The 18,713-nt window shown below is 41.1% G+C and overlaps 4 protein-coding genes across 21 annotated transcripts; 1 reads left to right on the forward strand and 3 right to left on the reverse strand.

Annotated features, from left to right (window-relative positions):
- Positions 1 to 261: 261 nt before the first annotated feature.
- On the reverse strand, positions 262 to 1,224 carry LOC140762050 (transcription factor UDT1-like). Its single transcript, XM_073099652.1, has 4 exons — positions 970 to 1,224; positions 683 to 853; positions 437 to 613; positions 262 to 339 (listed from the first exon to the last, which is right to left on the reverse strand). The coding sequence occupies exons 1-4, from the start codon at positions 1,222 to 1,224 to the stop codon at positions 262 to 264; spliced, it is 681 nt and encodes a 226-aa protein (XP_072955753.1).
- An 843-nt stretch (positions 1,225 to 2,067) lies between these two features.
- On the forward strand, positions 2,068 to 6,520 carry LOC140762915 (uncharacterized). Of its 16 annotated transcripts, none has more exons than XR_012104775.1 (4): positions 2,068 to 5,303; positions 5,411 to 5,436; positions 5,619 to 6,038; positions 6,206 to 6,520. XR_012104775.1 is itself a non-coding variant. In XM_073100898.1 (2 exons), the coding sequence occupies exon 1, from the start codon at positions 2,134 to 2,136 to the stop codon at positions 3,340 to 3,342; it is 1,209 nt and encodes a 402-aa protein (XP_072956999.1). In that variant the 5' UTR covers positions 2,068 to 2,133; the 3' UTR covers positions 3,343 to 3,347; positions 5,950 to 6,515. The 16 variants fall into 16 exon arrangements, 2 of the variants coding, with proteins under 2 accessions (XP_072956999.1, XP_072957000.1); XR_012104777.1 differs by lacking the exon at positions 5,411 to 5,436 and having other exon boundaries at positions 2,068 to 5,266; positions 5,619 to 5,708; positions 5,950 to 6,038; XR_012104780.1 differs by lacking the exon at positions 5,411 to 5,436 and having other exon boundaries at positions 2,068 to 3,347; positions 5,166 to 5,266; positions 6,206 to 6,515.
- A 4,199-nt stretch (positions 6,521 to 10,719) lies between these two features.
- Positions 10,720 to 15,693, reverse strand: LOC140764075 (BTB/POZ domain-containing protein At3g22104). 3 transcript variants are annotated; one of them, XM_073102538.1, is made up of 3 exons: positions 15,386 to 15,693; positions 11,550 to 12,653; positions 10,720 to 11,346 (listed from the first exon to the last, which is right to left on the reverse strand). In XM_073102538.1, the coding sequence occupies exons 2-3, from the start codon at positions 12,444 to 12,446 to the stop codon at positions 10,912 to 10,914; spliced, it is 1,332 nt and encodes a 443-aa protein (XP_072958639.1). In that variant the 5' UTR covers positions 12,447 to 12,653; positions 15,386 to 15,693; the 3' UTR covers positions 10,720 to 10,911. The 3 variants fall into 3 exon arrangements, with proteins under 3 accessions (XP_072958639.1, XP_072958636.1, XP_072958638.1); XM_073102535.1 differs by lacking the exon at positions 15,386 to 15,693 and adding an exon at positions 13,849 to 14,413; XM_073102537.1 differs by lacking the exon at positions 15,386 to 15,693 and adding an exon at positions 12,901 to 13,691.
- A 6-nt stretch (positions 15,694 to 15,699) lies between these two features.
- On the reverse strand, positions 15,700 to 16,869 carry LOC140762051 (scarecrow-like protein 32). Its single transcript, XM_073099653.1, has one exon. The coding sequence runs from the start codon at positions 16,867 to 16,869 to the stop codon at positions 15,700 to 15,702; it is 1,170 nt and encodes a 389-aa protein (XP_072955754.1).
- Between the last annotated feature and the right edge of the window lie 1,844 nt (positions 16,870 to 18,713).

Genomic DNA, 18,713 nt, shown 5'->3' on the forward strand with positions numbered 1-18,713 from the left:
TATTTGCAAGAAAGTCCCTATCAAAAACTTATATATTCCTATTAAACGAAAATTAGGATATGGCATGAAAATATGTAATAATGCATGATTAAAAAGCTGAAGCGTAATTTTTAGCATCCACAAATTTTTATCTAATTTGCATAAATTGGACAACATAGAAGTTGAACAATTTTAGGTGCTGATACATCGTTACATACATCCAAATGATAGACTAAAATTGCTGACTGCAAACCCAAGTCTATAAAATGCTTTAATAGTTGGTTAATTTTCAGAGGCTTTCACAGATGATAACAAAACCTTTCTTAATCCAATCACTGAGATTTCCTGGTCATCCTTCACCTATACAAAGAAACAAGGAATTAAAATTGGTTTGCAGTTCGTTGCAAAGGAATAAATTATCTTAAGAACAAAGCATCTTTAGGCCAGCAGCACTCACCTCAATACAGAACACACTCTTGGAGAAACCACAGACAGTTACATAACTTATATTAGTCACTTCCACGTTGAAGCTTCGCAAGGCTTCTAGCACTCTGGTGAATTGGCCAACGTTGTTCTTGTAGACAATCTTCAGTTGGTACTCGTTTGGCCCCATAGGATTCAATTCAACCTCTCCCTGTTGTGATGCAAAAGCTAGATGAACATAACCAAGAAATCATAAATGAATAATTTGACATGAGAATACCTGACATTGGACAGTCTCAGGTGGAACCATGGTGTCAGTGGTTGATGCACCTCGTTGCTTCTCTCCCTCCTCTTCTTCTACTTCTGAGAGCTCGGTCTGCAGGTCAAGTACTTGCTTCTCGAGCATCCTGATGTGGTCGATCGCGTCGACGAGGGTTGATTCCTTGCTCATCTAGCAACATCAAGCAATTCATGATCAGCTAGCTATAAGGAAGTTGGAAAATTATCATCTTGGAGTCTAAAGCTATGCATGAGAGGGATTTAAACATGAGATTGATGCATAAAAACGCTTAAAGTTAGTGCCTTTGTAATTGTAGGCACTAGAGCTCTCAGAGACAAGATCATGTTGTTGAGCTTGCTCCTTCTCCTCCTCTCTGCAGCAAGGTTCTTGGACTTGTACTTCTCCTCGCACATCTCCATCACCTCCGGCTTGACGAATTCTTTACCTTCGTCGCACATGTCGAGCACCAAGTCGACGAAGTCGACCCCTTCAGCTTCTGGGAGCTGCCTGACAACGCGATCTCTAGAGCAGAGGCGAGGCATTGGAGGAGCAGAGCTTCCTCGGAATACACAAAGCTCTTCTCTCTCTCTCTCTCTCTCTCTCTCTCTCATGGGAGCAGAGATATTGTTATAGGAGAGAAGAAGCCAAGGAATCTCATGGCATTGCAGCATAAGGACTGTGAGGTCGTACGTACTATTCCCTTTTGCTTCTCTTTTCTGGAGCTGGTTAAGCGGGAGCCAACTTTGTTGTTAGAGATTAGTTTTGGTCTACCCAATTAGTTACTTGGTTAATGTAAGATAAAATGCAAATTTTATGTAAACCAAATAGTAGTTTTTTGCACAAACAGGTATACAAGTTGTTCTTTGAGCTATGCCACTTTGCAAGATGTATAACCTGGGCTGCAAAGGATCCATTGTTTTATTTACTCTGAAAGTAATTAGGTGAAGACCAAAGTAGGATTAGTAGAGGAGATGAGTAATGTGTGTCAGGGCAGTTTCTTTTACTTTTTGACAGGAAGGGTAGTTAAAACCAATCGCCTATGGAAGTGATAATTACATCCCAACTGTGTACTTGGCAGGCAGATATTGGCTTCCAAAGTACTTAATTCTGTTATGTTTTTTTTTTCCTTCAATAACGATGAAGAAGGCTGCGATAAATTCTCGCAGATCATGTCATTATGGCACCAAAATCGTTGTTCATGATTATTATGCATTCCCTTGATCATGAATTTCACAAATTTTTCATGAAGTATTCAATATTGTTAGTTAACTTACTGGAATCTGTCCTGGTCCATCTCATTGGAGGCACACACCATCTTATTAATCGTGTATATATATATATATATATTATAATTCTAACCTTTATAGTTTCATACCCCAATTTTGATTAAAAACCCCAGTAAGTATAGTTCCGCAAAACCCCTACTCTTCGTTTGAGCGATAACCAAAACCATGTCCGCCTCCTATCGCCTTTTCCGCCTTCCCCGCCTCCTCCTCTCTCGCCTCCTCACCTCATCCGCCTCCCCGAATCCTAGCCCTAGCCCTAACCCTAAACCGACATACCCAAAGACCCTCAAAGCAACCATCAATGCCCTCTTCAAGGAGAGCGACCCGGATAAGCTCGCTGCAGGCTTCATATCGGCCTCCTCCTCCCCCCGATTCCGCTGCCGCCACCGCATATACGAAGTATCCGTACGCCGTCTGGCCGGTGCCGGACGCCGGGACGCCGTCGAGGCCGTCCTCGAGTCCCAGAAGCTCTTTCCCTCCGACCTCTCCCACGAGGGCTTCGCCGTCCGTATCATCTCCCTATACGGCAAAGTCGGCATGCCCTCCCATGCCGCCGCCACCTTCGACCAACTTCCAGCCCTCGGCTGCCCCCGCACTGTCAAGTCCCTCAACGCCCTCCTCACCGCCTACGCTGACGCCTGCGACTTCGATTCCCTCTCCGTCGCATTCGAAGAAATCCCCAGGAAGGACCCATCGATCGTGCCAGACATCTACTCCTACAATATCCTGATCCGTGCTTTGTGCGAAAAATCCGATCTTGATGCCGCACTCGATGTTCTGACCCTCATGGAGAAGTGCGAGATCGAACCAAATTTAATCTCGTTCAATACTTTACTCAATGGATTTTACAAGAATCAGCGGTTCTCAGAGGCGGAAAAGATCTGGTCTTTAATGAGAGAGAATAATGTGGCGCCGGACGTGAAGAGCTTCAATACGAAATTAAGAGGGTTGATTATAGACGGGAAGGCGACAGAAGCTGTGGAACTTGTTCAGAAAATGAAGGAAGATGGTCTAAAGCCGGATACCTCTTCCTTCAATACCCTGATAAGAGGGCATATTACAGATGGAAACTTGGAGGAGGCCAAGAAGGTTTACTTGGATTTGGTGATGAACGATTGTGCTCCCAATAAGGGCACCTACGAGGCGCTGGTTCCATCTCTTTGTGATTCTGGGGACCTCGACCTGGCTGTAAGGTGTTGTTTTGATAGCATGAGCCGGAGGTGCTTTATGGATGCCGCAGTGTTGCAGGCGCTCGTAGATGCGCTGGTTAAGGCATCGAGGGAGGAGGATGCTACGAAGCTTGTGGAGCTTGGACGCAAGAATAGGTACTCGAGAAAGAGCTTGAGGATACCTGAGAAGTGCTCGGCTACATAAAAAAGGTAAACTTATCTCTGTAGTTCTACGGTTTATTTGGCACTTCATATATAGGTCAATCCAATTTCCAATGTTATAGTATCATGTTAGTTAAATTTGTTATCATTGGATTGTTGTAGGTTTGATGCAACACCATACTTGTTCCTTCTCGAATTTTGAAAAAGTTAGAAAGAGAAAGGAAATAGCTCCTCGATTTTGCGTGGCTTTGCCTATTGTTGTTAGCATTCTTTGTGCTTGAATATATCTGCTGTGCCTTAAACTTTATAATATTAGAAAATTAAGACTTCTTTTATTTGGTGCATATATATAAGATTCCTTTTTAATTTGGGATCAAACACCACATTCTCTTAAAAATATATTTATAACTTTTAAATTAGGCGCGTTTTTTTTAATCTCAAGTGAGAGTATGTGTTAAAATTATTATACTGATTTCTTTACCAATATATATATAAATTTATTTTTACGTTTAAAACTTATATGCCAGTTAAACTGAGACCTATCATAGTTGTATCACTTTATTTCATTTATGAACATTCCTTCCATACCCTTGTACAAATTGGTTGTTTTATGTGAAAGAAAAATCAAATACAATTGAGATTTCGTACTGGTACTCACCTCTTCAATCATAGTTATCTCCCTATTAGAATTCTTGTATGTTAATATTATCTATTCCTCTCTCTTATTTATAATAAAATAAATCAGATTTTTATCATCATCTATATATCTTGTATCCTCAATTTTCTATGTCTCTTCCCTTTTCCAAATTGGTTATTTTGGTTGCTTATATATGAATAAAGAACATTTGATTTAGATCAAATTTAACTCAAATTATTATGTAATTAAATCTGATTCGAAATTAATTTTAATCTTTAGTCCAGTTCATTTGCTTTACTTTCAAATTTAAATATATTTGATTATATTTGTTTACGAATTTAATCTTTCCTTAACTAATCCTAGATTGTTTTGTCTCCTCTCTATCTCTCTAATACACGAACCTCTCTCCTCCCTAATTCTCTTAGGAGAATAAGTTGAAACTGGTATTAGTACCGGACATAATTAAAGAAAAGAATACTGGCGAAAACAGTAATTACGATCTTCAGATCAAGACAGACAATTTGAGAGAGGGATAAAAGTTTTTGCTATCATTTATAGTCTTAATCCATGCCCTAGTCCCCTGACATCCTGTCTTATACCCAGTCCCGATCTGTGCGCACCCATTTCTTTCCGATGGGTGCTACTACTATTTGACTATCTAAAAAAAATATAGCTCATGCCTGCTCTTTCAAAATAATAATAATAATTTTTAACTAAAAATAAGATAAAAAAGTTATGTGTATTCATAATTTAATAACTAATATTGATGTGAGGGGCCTATGGTATGGATTAAGATTGATTTTTCAAATTATCTCCAAAACCAAGTGAAAACCATTTGCAAACTGGCAAAGGATACATGGAAATAATCTGTAATTTAGAACTTGTAGGTATGTATATGCCGTGGAAAACCTCATGAATACTCCAATGTAAACCAACATCTCTATTATCTAATGTAATTTATGTATTCTTCCTGGCAGTCTGAGTTGAGACTTGACCGCGGAATGTCTACTTTGGAAGATTGTTGAAAAGATAAATTGGTTTTGTATCATTTCTTTATGGAAGAAACAATATAAGAAATAATATCTTTTTATCAGGGAAGTTGTTTTTATAAGAGCACAAGTTGACCTTGCAAATACGTGGTAGCACAATCATCAGTGGAGATGCATTGTTCTCTATCTGTTTTTTCTTGGAGTTCTCTTTAGAAAAAGTAATAATAATGGTGAAAAAAGATTGACAGCGGCAACAAGGTTGAAGAATGAGGCTAGAACTCTTCTGTTGTCGCTAACGGAGGAGGTAGCAGCAGAGTGGGGCATCAGCGGTGGACCACAAGGTGACAATTTATTCGAATTGGATGCCTTTATACTAGGGTAATCAAGCATCTGTTTTATAAATTTTTGTATTCATTTTTGGGCCTTCTCTCATGCATCTTTGGTTGCTAATATGCGTGTATATACTTGGTTAATTTCCTTCACAGACCGGAAGGTACCCCATGGGAGGGAGGTACGATAGGTTACTATGTCTATATACACCATTTTGACAATATCTAAGATATATTCATCTTTTTACGCCATTTTGATAATATCTAAGATATATTCATCTGTTAACCAACTATTTCTTTAGCTGACTTCTCTGGTGGTCTAATTGAGATTGACGCCTAAGAATTAATGCCCTATTTACTGCAGGTAGATTCGAGTTGACTATATCCTTCCCGCCGGATTATCCTTTAAGTCCTATGACTATAAAATTTCAAGACCGGCTCTTTCACCCTAATTGTGAGTTTACCAATATACACGATCTTTTCTTGATCTGACTAATGTTAGTGAGACAGTTTGAACCGTAGAGTTGGTATCGCAGAATTAAGCTCATATAGATAAAGCCTGAAATAGTATCTTGAGTGCCAAAAAATTTGCTTGGATGCAGTTGTATTCAGTTCTTCCGCACATGAATAATTTGGGTATATGTCTAGATGCAAAGTAGTTGCATATTGAGTATTGATATTATCCTGTGCTGCAGTCTACCCAAATGGATGTATCTGCTTGGATCTTTTTGAGGGAGATTGGAACCCCGCATATTCAACACAAAAACTTCTTTTAGCAATCCGGGTACTTCTGTCACTTTCATTGAATCAGTTATAAGTTTAATATCTCTCTGTGTGCCCAAGTTGATGGACTAGAGTTGAAAATGAAGATAGGGCTTAGAAAACGTTGTTCGATCTGCTCATCTACAATTTGAACAGAAAGTAGGACATTTTTTTTTTTCCTTTTTGCAGGCATTGCTCGACAGTCCGAATCTAGACTCACCCGTCAATCCAGAGGCTGCCAGACTTTACAGCACGAACAGGGATGAGTACAATAGAATGGTGCGGGCAACCATTGCAGCTTCCTACGCACCTCCAAGTTCTTTGCAATCCTCCAGTAGCCAGTGATAATGTCTAGTTGTTTTTCCTAGAGAAATAGTTTGTTTGGTTTGTTATTTAACGACTTGGTATTGTTAATATTTTCTAAGGCAAGTTTTTTACAATAATACTGGGAAGTTTTGAAAGTACCATTTTAAATTTAAGGAATAATTTTTTTTACCTCCTGAACTATTACCTATTTCTATAATGACTCCCTAAACTTTTTTTTGGTACACATTGATCTTCTGAATTATGCAAAATACCTTACTCCCTTGACGCTGTTAACAGAATTAGTGAATTGACTATATTACCCCTTCATTTATAATAGTGGGATAGTTATATGGCAAAGCTAAAATGAAATATTTTAATATTTTTTAAAATTTCTACATTGCCCTCAGCCCTAATCTCTTTCTCCCAAATTTTTTTTCATTCCTCTCCCCTCAAAGAGCTAAAAGCCAGCAACGGTGCATTCCTTGGTCTTCTTCCCCTAGCGTCTAGACATGTCGTCGCTAGATGCTGAGTGGTGGGAATGGATAGGGGCGAGCGAGAGCTCCGGCGATGAGCGGCGATCGTCGTGGTTGAGTAGGGGATGCGTGGTTCTAGCTAGGCCTCTATATTCAACCTCTTGTGTGCAAGATGAATGAGAGGCCACGTCGCCGTTGATGGCGAAGTCGTCAATAGACCTTGGGGGGCATGACGTGCCGCTGTTGGCCTCTTTCTCTCGCCTTCTCTAGAGCTATCTTCAATAGCTCTCCCTTCTCCATCCTCCTCCGAGCGGGATGTCGAAGGTGACGGCCTGATCGATCACCCACATGAAGTGTGTGTTAGCCAACCTATCTCTCCTGCCTAGCCCACTTCGATTCCTCTTAACCCTTTTCCTCCTCCATCGCTACTTCACTGTCAAACTCAGCATAGGCCCTCACCTCTCGGAAGAGGCAGTCATCATCGAATGCTGCACGAATGGCGATGGGGAAGAATTTGGAGAGAGACAAAGGGCTCGAAGAAGACGACGACGACAATGCTAAGCTCGGAGAAGACGGCAACGACGACGTTGGGCTTGGAGAAGAGGGCGACAATGACATCAAGGTGAGGCTCAGAGAAGAGATAGATCTGTCTCACCTTGATCGACCGTAGATGCCGTAGGCGGTGGCGTAGCTGCCAAAGCTGTGCCAATCCAAGATCCAACTCTAACGGGGATGCAAATCTTGCGGTAGAACTGAGCTCGAGCACGCCGAAGAGGAGGGCGACGGTAGGCTGCGGAGGAGGCGATGGTGGTCAACGTCGTGGACACGGAAGAGGTGACGACGATAACGCCATGGAGGCTGCGGTGGGTTAGGTTGTGACCGCCGCAATGGAGGGAAAGAATGAGGGGTATTTTCGTCCACCTAAAAGTTTCTCATGATTTAGCATGTGATTTGCATATGTATGAGGGTAAAATTATCATATATTTGTCAAGTGATTATCACGTAACATCTTTTGGACGGAAATGGGTAACGGAACCCTAACGTAAGGAGTCAAGTGATATATTTCTAATAATAGGAAACTATGAATATGGTTAGCCTGGGCCGTTTCTTTGAGAGAAAAGAGGAGATCCTCTCCTGTGGGCGTGTGAAAATTGAACTCCAATCTGATACTGAGGCCCAACAAAGGAAGGCCCAAATATATTCCGAAACTATCACAATGTCAGTAGCCCAGCCTTACGTTTGCAACTATGGAAACCGAACGGCACCTTTGGTCAATAGGAACATTCGATCAGCTCCAACCTTTGGTTTAAAAAATTCCTAGTCCAATTCCCAAGCTTCAAAAGAGGAAGTCCACTTGCTGAAGTGGAATTCCTTGTGTTGGTGTTCTGTCCAAAGAGATTATATAATAATAGAACTTGGTTGATTCCAAGCTTAGGTTGCACGACAGAACCGTAGACCAAAACAACCACATAAATTAATACAGAATCCCTTGTCGTAGTAATCCCACTTCCTCCGCTAGGATAAGGATTCCGACTTATTACCGAGGGAAAGTGGGGAAGTGGGGAAGTGGGGGTGAGAGACACAAGAGAGTGACTCGACTCCCCACGTGCCAACGTTTACGTCATCTGCACGTGTGAGAATCTCGAGGCAACTCCAACTGCGCCCATACCTCCACTCCTCGAAACCCCATGTCGTGTTCTCTCCCCTCCCAAGCAACGGTCAGTCCTTCCTATTAATTCCTCTCTTTTGGAAGCATGGCCTCCATTTTAATAACATATTGACTCAAATCTACTATTCTTAATTTAAACTCATATATATATATATATATATAGCTATGTCATCTGTTAAGCTAGCTAGTTGAGTGTGGTTTAAGAATGTCTTAGTTTTTTTTATAAAAAAAAAGCATTTTTTGATCTTTCACGCGTGAGATTTTACCTTCATTTACGTTTGCCATCTTGAATTCTCTAGGCTCTGCTACAGTAGGTGTCATGCATGCGTCTAGGCTTAATATTTTTTCTCCTTAGCTTGAGCTTTAAGCATGAGTGGAATCTAAGAATTGTCTTATTACTTTTTTCTCTTTAAATATTCTACGCGTGAGAGACTGTATCAGATTATCTAATGCATGATAAATATGAAGTTAATGGTTCGTCTAAACTGTTCCATTTAAATGACAAGTATATATATATTGGCCTTGAGCTCTTGTCATGATGCAGTAGTGTGTATCCTGTAGCCATGAACTACAGATCACAGGCACACAGTATCACATAGTATAAACTGTAAAGTCTGCAAGCGGAAGTGACTTTCCTCAGTCTCATGCATGAAACTGCCCTTGTATCAATTGCAATTAGAGAATCTCACTTGGTACTTATATTATTATTTTGCTTGGCAATAAAGTTGTCATCTTCGTTGTACTTTACAGCATAATTAATAACATGCATAGACGACTGGGCAGATGGGTTTGGAGCTGTCTTAAAACTTTCCAACCATAGGCATTAGATCTTAGCTGCCCATAAAAAGATGGTCAAACTTTAGGGACACCACTAAGTGCTGGTGCCATGGTGGTCTACCAACCATGCTGTTATTGTCTAATGATCAAAGAACCTCAGTGGGTGTGAGGATTAATTAAATGCAATATTTGCTTTCCACAGAGTGTGTTTGGATTTGAATCGTGTCCACCATTATTTGGTTATTGCGTTCAAGTACACATGGGTAAGTTTCTTTACCATGTTGTGTCTCATCTCGGCAATCTGAATTAGAGTAGAAGTTAATTAATTTGCAAAGATGCGAAAGATATATATATTTAGGAGGCTTTTGTCATAAGCCATTCGTATAAATGGTCAGACGAACTATTTTTTTTATACGTACAATATACAGAGTGGTTGTTGACTTGTTGCAGGGACGAGCATCCAAAATTGAGTAAAAAGAACCAAGTTCGATTTTCAAGAGAAAAGAATATCCATCCGTGCCTTCTTTAATTCTCGTAATCACGTCCATGTTTTTTTGCCATTAAATTCACTGCGAAGATGTCTCTCCACTGCGAGATGCCGTGCGCATCCCTTCATTTCAGCATTCCTTCGTGTCAAAGCACTGTTGGTTTATTAATTCGGCGTTGGGTCTTGTAGCCGGCCGTGCCCACCGCCGTATTCCTCGCCTCGGGTCAGCACTGGGAGATCCTTTACGCATTTATTGTGTTTTGGCCATATTTTATTAGTTAGTTTACTTGGGATATAAAATTGATTAACTTGGCTTCATCCAATCTGAATCCAACATCCATGTTGGCAGAAGGGCAAGTCCACTCTTTTAGCCAGAGTGTTATATAGACTAATCAATGCACAATGCCATTTAAATTTTGCCAGTCATTTTGTATAGGAAAAATAAAGAATATAGCAGGCCCTCAGAGCACCACAGCTCACAAGTCCTTCAACTCTACTTGGCTGCTTAAGGTTCACTTCTTCAGCTCATTGGAAGATCAATAGTTTTCCAAATAATCACAGTTATACTGTGCACAGTCTTTTACTTTTGTTTATCGAGAGGTATCCTAAGCTAGCAAAAGTATTACCTAGGAAACACCCACACCCATGTTGCAAATTCATCATCTTGGCATATTATATCAGGGTGTCCAGGTTTTTCTTTATTAGTATCACTGTACAAGTCAACTGCACCCTGGCCATGAGGTTCGCTATGATGATGATGCCATGCCTGCTGGCTTAAATTTGATAATGGAGACATGGAAGCAATCACATGCTTCAGATTAACATCATTTGACTTCCTGTTCATGAAAATTCGGATTAGCTAGTGCTACACTTGTCCTAAATTAGAAGACAAAATAGTGTTCCATAGAGGTGAGAAAGTTAGGCCCCGGACAGAGCTGGTAAAAGAAAAGCCAAGCTGCTTAAAGAGATGTAGGAATACGACTTATCACAATCAAAAAAGGAAGAAGCCAGCCATGTCTCCTTTTTTTTTTCTTCTTCTGATAAAGGTACTGCTCTCAATTAGCTTTACTTCTCTACAAGAAGGGATAGAAACAATATTGCAGATACTCTGGAAACCACCAGTTGTCAATAATACTATGTACAAAGACATTGATTATCATGAAAAGAGCTACATGGGACTGCATCATGAACAGAGCCTGGGAAGTGATTTGGGAACACTAGGATTAGACTTTTGAGTCTTCTTCAGTTTTGTCATCTGGGTCTGCATCTTCCTGCAGATCTTCTCCAACTCCATAACCTTCCATTGCATTCCTTGAAGGTGGGCCTTGAGCTTCTCATTCTCCATTGACAGATCAAGCTTCTTAGCATAAAGAATGACTTGCTCGCCTTCCTCACACTGCTTTCCCTTAATAGGAGTCTTACCAAAGGACTTCAATTGGTTGGTGTCTTGGAGCAAGTTCTTGAGCTTTGAATGTTGAGACACGAGTGCTTGAATCGCAGTTTTTGATGGAAATCTCGAATTTTTAGCTAGGTGCTTGCAGCACTCTGATGAGAGCTTCTCATAGTTTATGACATGACATATCTTCATCTTCTCTTCATCAGATAAATAAGCATGAACCTGCATAAAAAGGAACCATATATTGAATTACTGTATAGCTCAAATAGAAAAGATATATATTCATTGTTGAATAAGATTCCTGAATTTACACAATAGGAACCATATATTGATACGTGCCCTCTCTAAGGAACACCCATTCTATATCTAGCAAAGAACATTAACAGAAGAATTAATCTGAATTACTATATGATCAAACTATGTACCTCAAGATACATGTCAATAGCTCGATAGATTGCATCATGACAATCCCTTGCTACATCTGGAAGGGATGTGGTTAGAGCGATGAACATTGCCGGTTTCAAGCAGGAATCTGGAGCAACTTCAGCCAAGTATAGGTCCATTAAGCTTCCTACCCGCTTCAATCGTGTTAAAGATTCTCGTCCCCCGCTGTTAAGAAAGGATTTCAAGAACCTCAAGATTAGATTCACATCATAAAGACTGTCCACTGTTTTTGTGGCTGGGACTAGTAAATTATCCAATATTGCAAGATCAATTTGGCTGCCTATCATGGTCTCCAATTTATCTCGACAATCTTTACTCAGCTTCAGCGAAGAAGAGATTCTGAGGATCCCAAACAATCCCTTGCAAGAGACGGAGCTTCTATCAAGAGAATTTAGCAGGTCGATAGTGATTTCAGTTACCTTGTTCTTCTCATCAGTTATGGCATTAGTAAATCTACATTTGAAGTAGTAAAAGAGGAATCTACTGATGACAGCATGGTCAACTTTTCGAGCAATCATACTCCTGATAAACTTTTCCACCACATCAGAGTTTAGAACTATGAGATCTTCGTACCACCAAGATCGGCAGTTACTGAATTTTGTGCTGATGGTACTCCTCGTATCACACGAGAAGCGGAAAGCAGAGCTCTCGGGTGAGGAACCGCTGGGGCTTGTGTCACCAGCAGTAGTAATTCTTCCTAGAAGTGAGTCTAAGATTTTGCCAAGGACTCCTGAGGAATTGGCAATAGAAAGGAAATCTTGGCATTGCTTCAAGGCATTGACAGTCTCCGGCCACGTCCAGTATGCAATCCCCTTGAGAGATTTCTCAGTCAACTTGATCAAATTTTGGGAGGAAGAGATGGCATCTGTCATCTCCATGAAATGAGCCACACAGTGTAGGGGACAGGTGTTGGTGGGAGTTATCTGAGCTCTGCCATTGTTGTAGCAGAATCTGGTCAAGAGCTCAAATGCTTCTGCCCCTCCCGGGAAGTCGTGGAATACTACTTTCAGGTCCTTTACAGCTGCAGTCACTGATGGTTTGTGGAATAACTTCCTCAGCCTACCGGAGAAGGATGAAAGGATTTCCTGTAACGAGGACTGAAAATAATCAGCCAAAGTAGCCAAACTTTAACAAAGCTATGATTAACAAGATTGCCGTTTTTTAAGAGTGCCAGCTATCAACTCCTCAAGAAAAAGAAGAAAAAAAATGCAGAATTTGTAGTTAAAAGTCATTGGTAGGCCAATAGCGCTAACAAATAGGAAATAGCTCAGAGAGAGCATAATTGAATTGAGCAGAGGAATTCAGAAGCAGGCGCCTTTGACAAGCAGTCACCTTTCTGAGAAACAATCAGAAGCATTTATTTCATGAAAGCAACAGGAAGCCCATTATGGAGAGAAGGGAATCCTCCAACGAGTTCAGCAAGTTAAGAGGTATAGAAGTTCAGCAGTAGCTCTAGACATTAAATTGGATATTGAAGGCAAAAGAAACAAGAAGAAAAGTAGGAAAATTCCTTCAGTAATGGCAAGGAAGCAATAAGATCACCCATGAGGCCGGCTTTATTTCATGGCAGAGAGGTGTAAGTAAAAGTGGGTAAAGGTAAGCAGCATTAAATGCTCACATGAATAGGTCATAAATGAAAGAAGGAAAAAGCCAAACCCATGAAGAAAAATGCTTTCAAATAATTGCCAATGTAGCAGAGAGTAAATAGAGCACTGAAACCCATATCCCATTAGAAAGGAAGAAGGAATTGATTGGCCAACAAGACAAAAAATACAATGTAGAGGAATACAAATATTACCAAAGAAGAGCTTTGCCAGTATTTTATATGTAACCAAATTCGGACAAGATTGAAGACAAACTAAGAATACATCAACAGTTTGAGAAAATTTAGAAAAAAAATAAAATAAAGTCCACTATAAGGTGACAAGCTCATATCCTTAGTCAGAGTAATAAATGACCAAAACCAATAGCGAAATCCAAAGAAAGGAAAAAAATAAATGGGAAGGCAAGATGCCAATTCCAATAATAGGATGACGAAAGAATCTCATAGAGAAATAGGAATAGGAAGCGAACATTACTCGCACAAAGCATAGCAAGCAACGAATCCAGCAAAATGGAACAAGAGAACTAAATCACAAAATAAGAAATTTTTGAGAAGAATTGTGGATAGAATATGAAATGAAACTAAAAAAGAAACATTTCTTGTTAAATTGTACCTTGCGAGAAGATGCTCCGGAAGAAAAAGTTTCCAAATTGTTAATTCAGATTAAAGAAGATTACCTTATCCACAAAGAAGATCTCCTCTCCATTAACATCCACTTCAAGATCACAACCCATCTCAAATTGCTTCCACTAGCAATCACCACATGAAACTTCAAGAAAGGAAGCTTTGCAACAGTAATTAGAACCCCAGCTTCTGAGACCAAAGACTAAAAAGGACTACAATGATGGACTTGGGAAAGGAGCTGGGAGGAAAAAGGAACCCGCAAAGCTTATTCTGAGATGGTAACAAGACAAGGGCAAGCAGGGCCCCTGTGACTGGTCAAATGGAGAGAAATGAGAAGAGGAAATGGGTCACATTTCCATGATTCCAAGACCCAGAACCAGAAGACAGATAGGAGTGGAAAAGGAGGATAGAAGTATTAGAGATGGGACTTGAACAGTAGTTTGTAAGTGACCTGACATTCCTGAAAATCTACTCTCTAATATGTTTCTATGCTCATAGAATGCCTTTGTTTCTAATGTTTCTCTTGGGCTTCTCTTCCTGAGCACAGTACTCAACTGCTCACCTCTCTCTCTCTCTCTCTCTCTCTCTCTCTCTCAAGTGCCCTCTGTACTGATATAATACCACTTCTTCCCACAAACAACATACAAACAACACCAACCCAACAAACATCTTCCTTATTTAAAGTGCCTTGCTTTCCCATGTGAAATTTTAATGTGCCCAAAGTGCCCATCCTCTCTGGGTGACACCAATAGTCCATTAAACAAAAGGACATAAAAGCAAAATGAGAGAGAGAGAGATAGAGTCTTTGGATCAGTGTGAATCTTTACACATGACAAATTGCTCCTCCCACTAGGATAGGACCACTAAGACAGTGGGGGTGAATCAGGAATGTAGATTGGTCATTCCTCCTCCCTTCAAAGGGTCTTCTAATGGGACCAGCTTGAGCCCTAGGAGCAGCAAATCCATTACAAAGAAATTTCCACTCCTTCAGTTCGTGCATGTGATTGACTTGTAGGTAATATTTAGATAATCGCAAAAACCATTTTATTCAGTAACTTATCTTTTATATGAAATCATCCGACAGGTCAGCACCTCTAGCTTGATTAAATTTACTAGTTATATCTGCTTATTATCTCATAAGTACATACCGTAATTCTTACACCTTTCTCCTTAATTGAGTTGATGAGTTGGGTTTTGGTCCTTATACCTTTCAACTTTAGTGGGACATAAATGGGCCCTATGACTATAAAGTTTTCTTAAACGACCAAAATATGGCCCAGTGTGTACAACCAACCTGGCCCATATCGAACGGATGATCCAATAAAAAGATTCACATTCAAACCCGACCCAGCCCGATGTGATCATTCGATAAAACAAACAAGTCCTCATGGATATTAATTGATGTTACGTTTCTAGTAAAATTCCAACTCAACTCCAATTCTAACTTCTAACAAAATTATGTTGCAATAGAGAGAAACCTCCTAACTTACTACATAACAACAGTGAACATTAGACTAGACGATCTAAGTAACAGCGTGTGTGTGTGCGTGTGTGAGAGAGAGAGAGAGAGAGAGCTAGAGAGATAACAACCTTCAAGAAAGTGGTTACAAGTGAGCCCTGTGAGTTCTGCAGTCGCTGTTACCGAAGAAAATCTTGTAAGCTCTAAGCTATATCCAAGACTAATTATTAGCTCGGCTTCATACAAAGACAACAAATATGTACATCCCCTCCTCTACCACTCGTGTGTGCATTCCGTAGCGCTAAGTTAATTGCTCTTTAGCACATAAACAAACAATGAATCCATGCATGCCATTTTCCTCCTTGAGCTCGATCGTCTGTTGGACCACAAACTGGAAGAAGGTAGCAAGTGCTCTCCTCTCCCTCCAAGTTAAAGACAAAGCAATTTATTCATCAAATCCAGCTGGGACCCAAGCGGTAGTAAAAACGGAGCAATGGCCCTTCCACGTGAGCACCAACATCTCCTCCTCGCTCTTCATCCCCCATCCACTAGCATTCTCACTCAAGAGAAGCTTCACCTCGCTCACCGTCTCCTCCTCGAATTCCACGCTCGCGAATCCGGCCCTCTTCATCCGCTGCGCAAATCGCATGCCCGATTCCAACCTCTCGATCCTTTGCGCTCCCTCAAACCCGATGATGTTCTCGATCTTCTTCCCGATGTCGGTCTCGTAGTCCATCCTCTGAGAGCTCTCTTTGGGCAAGAAGGTCTCTAAGGAATCGAAAGGTATCCATAGATAGTTGAAGCAAGTAATTATCCGCGACGTAAGGCTAGGAGAATCCAGGTCAGCGTCTTCGTCGGTTGCCGTCACGAGGATTGGATTAAGCTCGTGAATCAAATCTAAGAAGCCGTCTCTCGTGTCACTTGGCACGTACCTTAGCCAGTTATGGCAATTGATGACTAAGGCCTCGTCGACTCTGAGCCCAAGAGAGGAAGGATTCAGTTCGCGAGCACCAAGATTTCTATTGTTGGTAACATTAATCACCCTGAATTCCAATGGCACGTCTCTCAACTTGGCAAACTTCATCAGCCTTAGTCCTACCTCCTCTGCGGAGGTATTGAGCAACGGCGGCACCGGCGGCCTAGTCGACGGCACGGTAATTCGCAGCGCCGGCGGGCCTTCGGGCCACTTGGCCATCTCGTCGATAAGCGTCGGCCACTGCATGCAATAGGTGATGCTGAAATCCACGATGTGAACGTTCCGCCGGCCCTGCACCGCCTTCAAGATGGCACCATTCGACGCCGAGAAGCCGAACCGGTGCCACGGCGTGAGGTCGACATAGCCCGCCAGCTCGGTCACGCTCATCGGTCGAGCCCGGACCAATCCGGTAGCGTCGAACGGCATGGCAGTAGGGCAAAGTCGCGAAGCGCGGACGATGAGTGCGCGAAGGAACCATTGAGTTAACCTCTGGTTAGGGTTGCCATGAGAGGAAGCTACGTTGTTGAGGACCCACATGACCTGCTGAGCTAGGGTTATGTCGTTGGCCTCGAGCGCCCCGGCGCAGTGGAGGAGGAGCTTCTCAATGCATGGGCCGTCCAAGCTTCCAAGGCAGCCCATAAGAGGGTGGTGCAAGTGGGTAGGGCAAGGGAGAGAGAAATTAGTAGAGGTGCCTCTTAGCTCAGCTGCCCTCATGGCTGGCTGGCTAACTATAGCTCTTTCTATCCTCGATCTTTCGTGAGAGCTATATAGTAGGGATCGATTTTGGAACTGTTAGCGTTTGTTCTTGGATGGCCTCACGTGCATGGGGTTGGGAGGAGGAGGGAGGAGGAGGGAGGAGGGAGGAGGAGGAGGAGGAGGAGGAGGAGGAGGAGGAGGAGAGGGGGAGTAATTGTAAGGTGGTGTGGATGGCACGTGGCATGCAGTGATTGGCGGTTGAGGATTGGGGGAGCTAGGGTTTTATCTTAGGATGAGGGGAATGGGATTTGCAGAGATATATAGGAATTAATGGAGGGGGTGCTGGTTGTTGGAAATCCCCAAATTAAGTGATATGGACTTTATTTGAGAGTGGGTAAGAGGGAGAGATCAGTGCAAGTCTTTGTTTGTTCTCTTGCTAGAGAGAGATGTGTGTGTGTGTGTGTGTGTGTGTGTGTCTCTTTCTCTTTCTCTAGGTACAATTGTATATATATATAGGAGCAATATAGGAAGGCTCTAATTTTTTTTATGTAGGAATTTTTCTTACATTCTGTCAAATTTAATTAGCTAAGTATTCAGGATGTGCATGAAGTTCCTGTTGCTAGGGCTGCAGACTATCTAAACCCCCCTTGGAGGAAACTCTACAACGGTATTAAAATCGTGATTGGAATATTTAATGTGAGAGAGGACAAATGAATCACTTGGCATGAAATGAAACAATTTCTTGGACAGACGTGGGATAATAATAATAATAATAATAATAATAATAATAATATATACCATGTAATTTTCAGTAACTAATAATCTACTAGAGTACTGTAATCGTTTTACTATGTGTCTAAATTTGTTACAAGTTCATCATCCAAGGCAAAATGAATTTTCAACGTGACATAATTTACATCCATCCATGGTAGTCAAAATGACACTAAATTTTCACAAGAAACAAACAAAGGTGGCCAATTTGCTCATATTACTGTTGAGAAAAGTGCCAAATGATGTTTACTTTTCTTTGAAGAGCTGGAAGGGTGAAAGAATAGGCCAGTTGAACAGCCCAAGCCGGCAGTACGTTGTCCCGTTGCTATGGCCACTATTTTTCTATATACCTGTATCTAACTCTCAATTAAGCCTTGAGATCTGAAGCTATGGCTGGTTGCTATGCCAACATTTATCTTGCAAAGAACAAGTAATCCTTTTCCAGCGTCCCATATTAGTCCAACACAAAGGACAATGAGACTCCTTATTTTTAAGAGCATGCCAATCCTTCACAAATGATAAGGTTTAGAGAAATGCAAACAAATGATGACTTCATGTTGTTACCCCTTGCTATCTTAAACTAATAAAACTTTGTTGTCTCTTTGCTCTTCAATAAATGCTCTCACGTGGACGGTCAAAAAACATTGTTGTACATGTCACTATTATCCAAATTCTATTACATTTTCTTTTTTTAAGAATTCCATGGAGTATATATTAGGTTCAAATGATCGAAAGAGGATACTGAACACAAGTCTTATACTTAGCTAAAACAAAAGGAGGTGAACAAAGGTATGGGCGAATCCATTATTTACATATACATATATAAGTATGAACACATTCATATACTTTTACGTAGATGAAATAAATAGAAGGTAGAATAAGTGTATAGTAGCGAAGTCTTTGTGCCTAAAAGCGAGAAAGAAGGAGCCTTGGTGCTTAAGGGATGCTAGACACAAAAAACAACGACGATGCTCAAGAGATGTTGAGAGGGGAGAAAGATGGCAGATTAGTGAGGC

Source organism: Typha angustifolia, chromosome 7 (assembly GCF_048772165.1).
Source record: "Typha angustifolia cultivar Huaian chromosome 7, ASM4877216v1, whole genome shotgun sequence".
Taxonomy (NCBI): Eukaryota; Viridiplantae; Streptophyta; class Magnoliopsida; order Poales; family Typhaceae; genus Typha; species Typha angustifolia.

Excerpts from the sequence above, each read along its gene's own strand:
- LOC140762050 (XM_073099652.1), bottom strand. The coding sequence starts at position 1,224 with ATGCCTCGCCTCTGCTCTAGAGATCGCGTTGTCAGGCAGCTCCCAGAA. Across the intron at positions 614-682 it reads CTGAGACTGTCCAATGTCAG|GGAGAGGTTGAATTGAATCC; the intron begins GTATTCTCATGT and ends GCATCACAACAG. Across the intron at positions 340-436 it reads AGAGTGTGTTCTGTATTGAG|GTGAAGGATGACCAGGAAAT; the intron begins GTGAGTGCTGCT and ends TTCTTTGTATAG.
- LOC140762915 (XM_073100898.1), top strand. The coding sequence starts at position 2,134 with ATGTCCGCCTCCTATCGCCTTTTCCGCCTTCCCCGCCTCCTCCTCTCT.
- LOC140764075 (XM_073102535.1), bottom strand. The coding sequence starts at position 13,905 with ATGGGTTGTGATCTTGAAGTGGATGTTAATGGAGAGGAGATCTTCTTT. Across the intron at positions 12,654-13,848 it reads AGATCTTCTTTGTGGATAAG|GAAATCCTTTCATCCTTCTC; the intron begins GTAATCTTCTTT and ends TCCTCGTTACAG. Across the intron at positions 11,347-11,549 it reads CTATTGACATGTATCTTGAG|GTTCATGCTTATTTATCTGA; the intron begins GTACATAGTTTG and ends CTTTTTATGCAG.
- LOC140762051 (XM_073099653.1), bottom strand. The coding sequence starts at position 16,869 with ATGGGCTGCCTTGGAAGCTTGGACGGCCCATGCATTGAGAAGCTCCTC.